Here is a 4893-nt window from a genome sequence, read left to right as displayed (position 1 = left end):
CCTCATGGTTTTTCCTCCCAATGCTTGGCCTGTTTTCTGCTAATCGTCTATCGGTATGTTACAATTTCTCCTCTGCTCGAGGAGTACAAGCAGGGTTCTGTACCCTCAAGAGAGTTGTTTAGTTTCTTTCATTATATATTTTTCCTACAAAATAGAGTGCTTGCTTTCAAATCGATGCAGAGCCTACTGATGCAGGTTCCTAATTTTGAAGGGTCTAAATCAGTCTTTCATCCTGCTGAGATCGATAGGTGAACACCTCACACCACACACCGTTGGTAGTAATGATGATCATCACTCATATACCTGAGGGTTCGTAGCGCTATATAAGTGCTATTTTGCTATGGGCAATGTACTTCATTTTTTCCTTCCCCTGATCCCCAGAGAGGCCAGTCAGACTTACATGCATACGGAGGCTCAGGCCTCAGTGTCTGAAGGGATAGTGGTCGCAATATTCTTTCACAACTTTTCAATCACGGGGCATGATAATTATCCCAAAGCCCCCCCCCCCCTTTATTCCCTCATTCCCCTTCCTGCCACCCTTGCGGGGGGGATTGCATCATAATGTTACACCTCTTGGAGTAAGGCCTCCCGTCAGTTTACTTTGTTTTGCACTAATTTCTGGTATTTCACTAAGTTAAGCGGAGCCCCCTTCCACGGTCATGGGGGTTGGTTAGAAGTGCAAGAGTGTATTTATTTTAAGGGTGTAAAGCGGGGCTTTAGTGTGGTCCTCAAGCTAGCCTTCTTCTGGGTTGCAAGTTTTTCCTTAGATAAGTGGAGGAGGTTTTATCTCCTCCTATGGGAAGGCACAATATCCCTCGGTGGGATAGAGGGGTCTGGGGAGTGCTACTCGTCTTCCATCCAAGTTATTACGGCCCTCTATCACAGGGCGTTCCAACGTCTCTACATTAACCATCTCATAAGGTGTCTGTCAGTGCGATTGCCAGAGGGCTGTGATATATATTTAGTTAATGACTTGGTTCTCTTAGTCACCTGCATGGCAGGTAGACCTTTTGGGGTTTCACAGGAGATTGTTCTGCAATAAGGTGTCAGCACAGGATGCTGGGGGTTTCAAGATTCTTCAGATTTGATAAGATAGAGGTTAGTCCTCTTCTGGTAAGCAACTTCATTTTAACTGTTTAGTGATCAGTTTCTTTGCAGTTAGAGTCTTTTCTAAGACTATGGAATTTAGTGGGTCCTCCTTCGTTTAGTTTATAATCCTCTAGGGGATTTATCAACCATGGGGGAGAGGATAAGGTCCAAGCACCTGGCACATCTAAAAGGGGGGGTTCAGGTATCACTATAATGGTAGCAATTGATGTAAAATACGTTTTTCTCCTTGCCAAGTTTGGTCTCTTAAGGGTCAGGTTTGTAAAGATCTTCCTTTTGTCATGGTAGCAGAGTCCTTCTTGAAGAGCTCAGGAGGTCTGAGGGTCTCCGTCTTGGCGGTTTGGCAGGTTTAACTCTTCCTGGTGTTTCAAGGATTTTCGGAAATATGTTTGTCATCAGGGTCCCCTGGTGGGGTCTTTTCTTAGTCCGGATGTTATTTAACGCTAGCTGCTGGGTTTCAGGTGGGACCCCTCTCTTCCATTCTGCTTCTGCCTCCGGAAGTAATACCTTTTTCTTAGTATACACATAGGTCTGGGGACAATTGTGTGTTAAGGACAGGGCTTGCAGTAGACTTTTCTGGGTACACAAGGCCCCAGGTCTATTGCAAGTCTATTGCTTTTCAGCTCCGCTCAAGCTAGGTCGTCCTATAACATGTTAATAAAATGTCCTTTTACTCCCATTTTACCTTTTTTGAAGATTTGCCTTTCCCACTTGGTTCCCCATTGTAGTTATGGGACATGTCCTGTTTCTAATACGATATCTTCCTTTAAAGCATGGGATGGATCCTACAAAGCTTTCACCACCTAGGGGGTATTTTTCTTTATCTCCAGGAGCTAAGGGTTTAACTTCTTTCGTTTGCTATCTAGGTTCCCAAGAGATGGTATGAATTTAAGTGTTGTAAATGGTTGATTAGACAACAGAGGAGTTTATTACTCCTATGTTTTTTCCTAACCTATTAGTATAGGAAGACTTTGTTCAGTGTTTCCCCCGCCCCCTCTTTTTAACCAGTTGGTTTTAGTGGCGGCTATGCCCTATAAGACAGTTATTCAGGCAGCCTAGCCTTGGGCAATACTCTTGCGTTCACTTGATTGCTCAAAAGAAAACATTTTTTAAAAAAATCTTCGCCTATTATTTTTATTGTATTGTCACTATTGTATTGATCATGTTGTACTAATGGGATGCAAGGGCTTCAAACTTGCATAATATGAGCCTCCTGTCTTGCCATAGAATGACTAATCCCCCACACTAGCATGAGAAGGGGGTTTAGATTCTATTAAAGACAAGGAGGTGAGTATTATATTGAACATAAAGCATTGGTGCTAAGGAAGAACTTCTGACTACAGTGCATGAGGTTATGAGCTCAAGGGAGCTATCGGAATTTAATTAATTTTCTAAATATGATATGATATGATGTGGCAGTTATGGCTCGCCTATACACGGGTGTTTCAAGAGAGAACATTCTTTGGTTTGTTGTTCTTCCCATCCACCCACACTTCTTTGCTTGTTGTTCTTACAGATACGAGCTGAGGTTCTGCTCAGGAATGCGGCTCACAGTTACAAGATGTGGCGAGTGCGTGATACGAGAGCTTCGCTGGATTTGTCTTCATCATTTATCATCTGATCTGTGCAGCGGGCGTTGGGTTCAAGACAGCTACAGAAAGAGGAGTTGGGTTTGGAGTAAAGGATTTATATAAGGGAGGGTCCCTGCTCATTGGTCTCCTGCAGGGCATGACCTGTCCTCCATGATGGGTTGGGGAGCCCCTCTTACATTGACATTGAACTCTATTTAGTTCTGTTTTTACAACTTTTTTGTTTGTAAAAGTTTTTTCTTTGCTGCTGTGGTTTCAGAGTAAAAATTGTAATACATAATACTCTCCTCCTTGTCTTTAATAGAATCTAAACCCCCTTCCCACGCTAGTGTGGAGGATTAGTCATTGTTTCCTCATTTCCGCCCAACTGCCGTTTCAAAAGCATTAAGGCTTTGTGCTTGAGAGTAAGTTTCCAAAGGGCCCCTGTGCTAACCTGTTCACCAAGGACAGTGTATTACCAGTGACGTAAGCAGTATGTCTTAAGAGTTTGCCAACTGTCATTGCTTAAGTACATCATTAATAATATGACTTTGAAGACTTCGTTACCACAGCGTGCGTTAAAGTAACAATGTTTCTTTGCAAAGCAACCTTCCTCCCATGTGTTCCTGCATTTCAAGGACATTGGCACGTTTTTATTCATCGGTTTATAAATGTGTATGTCTTAGCAATGCCACAATACAGGGGAATGGAAGATGCTGAAATTCTAGAAGAGACTTGAGAATAAAAGAAAACACAGCAGTCAAGCTTTCTTTGGGAAGCCTTGTTGCACATCTTGGAAATCTCAGATTTAGCCATCACAATGGAGTCCTGTTGCAGGCCGAGCGGACTCTCCTTTATCGCCACTTAAAATCTAATTAATCCATATTGGAGCACAATGATATCTGTTGTGTTTTAGGCCGCAGGGTCATAGAGCCGTCTTTGTTCAGACACAGGCTTGTAATCATCGACCATTGGGATATAATTTTCCTGGGCAAATTGAAAGGCAACAAATCAAACCCCTATCGCTAACTTGCTTCGTGGTTCCAGCGGAGTGGTCCCCCCCCCCCGGTCCTCGGGAGTGAAACCCTATATCCAGGGCAAGCGAGCGCACCTCGGTGCGTGCTGAGGGTTCATATGCCAGAAGCTCATTTTCGGAGCAGTCGAGGCTCGTGGCCACCGCAGCATCATCACCGTCGCTCGCGCTGCGCAGGTGCACCTGGGACCAACGGACACGACGCTTCTCGCGCTCTTTGCTAACCATGGCACTGGTCAACAGAACTAATGCGCAGTTGGGCGGCGTTGTGCTGTCGTTGGTCGGGTGGGTGTTGACCTGTGTCACGACCTACGTGCCTCTGTGGAAGAACCTCAATTTGGAGTTAAACGAGCTCGAAATCTGGACCATGGGTCTCTGGCAGGTCTGCGTGATGCAGGAGGAGGTCGGCATGCAGTGCAAGGACTACGACTCCTTCCTGGCGCTGCCCTTCGAGCTGCGCTTTTCCCGGATCCTCATGTTCCTGTCCAATGGGCTGGGGGTCCTGGGCCTCCTGGTCTCCAACCTCGGCTCGGACTGCTTGAAGATTGGGGAAGGCCGGCAGGACTTGAAGAGGGGGCTGCTCATCCTTGGAGGGGTCTTGTTTTGGATGGCAGGCCTCTCCACGCTGGTGCCAGTGTCCTGGGTGGCTTACCTCACCGTGCAGGAGTTTTGGGACGAGGACATGCCGGACATTGTCCCGAGGTGGGAGTTTGGCGAGGCTCTGTTCATGGGCTGGTTCGGAGCCTTCTTCCTCATCCTCGGCGGGTCGCTTCTCGCGTGCCTCAGCTGCTGCACCAGCGCCCGGGCCCACACTGTGCACTATGCGGCCACGGAACAGCAGGAACAGTGCCTGTACTTGGAAACTGGGCACCCAGACCTCAAAATCTGAAGACTTGAATAAAACATCTCTTTTCTGTCAGTAAACTGATGGCATGAGCACAACCCCCGCCCCGTCAATAACGTGTAGGAATATGCACACTGTGATCCCAAACGTATCCCCCACACCAGGCCTCAGGGCGAACAGGTGCGCGTCAGTGCACCATCAAACACCTAAACGGTCACAGTTTAATGATCACCAGATTCTTTTGATTTCGTGTTTTTCCTACGGGATTACCTAGAGCACAGTATGGAAACAATATGAAGGGACATTCTATCGGGCCGACTTCCGTCTAAAACGTCATTACT

General features: G+C 46.4%; 1 protein-coding gene across 1 annotated transcript; it reads left to right on the top strand.

Moving 5' to 3' along the window:
• Window positions 1–3934: 3934 nt before the first annotated feature.
• LOC138515574 (putative claudin-24) lies at window positions 3935–4689 on the top strand. Its single transcript, XM_069630327.1, has one exon. It carries the CDS (start codon window positions 3935–3937, stop codon window positions 4595–4597), a length of 663 nt encoding a protein of 220 aa, XP_069486428.1. The 3' UTR covers window positions 4598–4689.
• Window positions 4690–4893: the final 204 nt, after the last annotated feature.

Source organism: Ambystoma mexicanum, chromosome 6q (assembly GCF_040938575.1).
Source record: "Ambystoma mexicanum isolate Mex_15411 chromosome 6q, UKY_AmexF1_1, whole genome shotgun sequence".
Taxonomy (NCBI): domain Eukaryota; kingdom Metazoa; phylum Chordata; class Amphibia; order Caudata; family Ambystomatidae; genus Ambystoma; species Ambystoma mexicanum.
This window is presented reverse-complemented; position numbering and strand designations above follow the sequence as displayed.

What these genes read in the sequence shown, in the direction of transcription:
- LOC138515574 (XM_069630327.1), top strand. Translation starts at nt 3,935, where the DNA reads ATGGCACTGGTCAACAGAACTAATGCGCAGTTGGGCGGCGTTGTGCTG.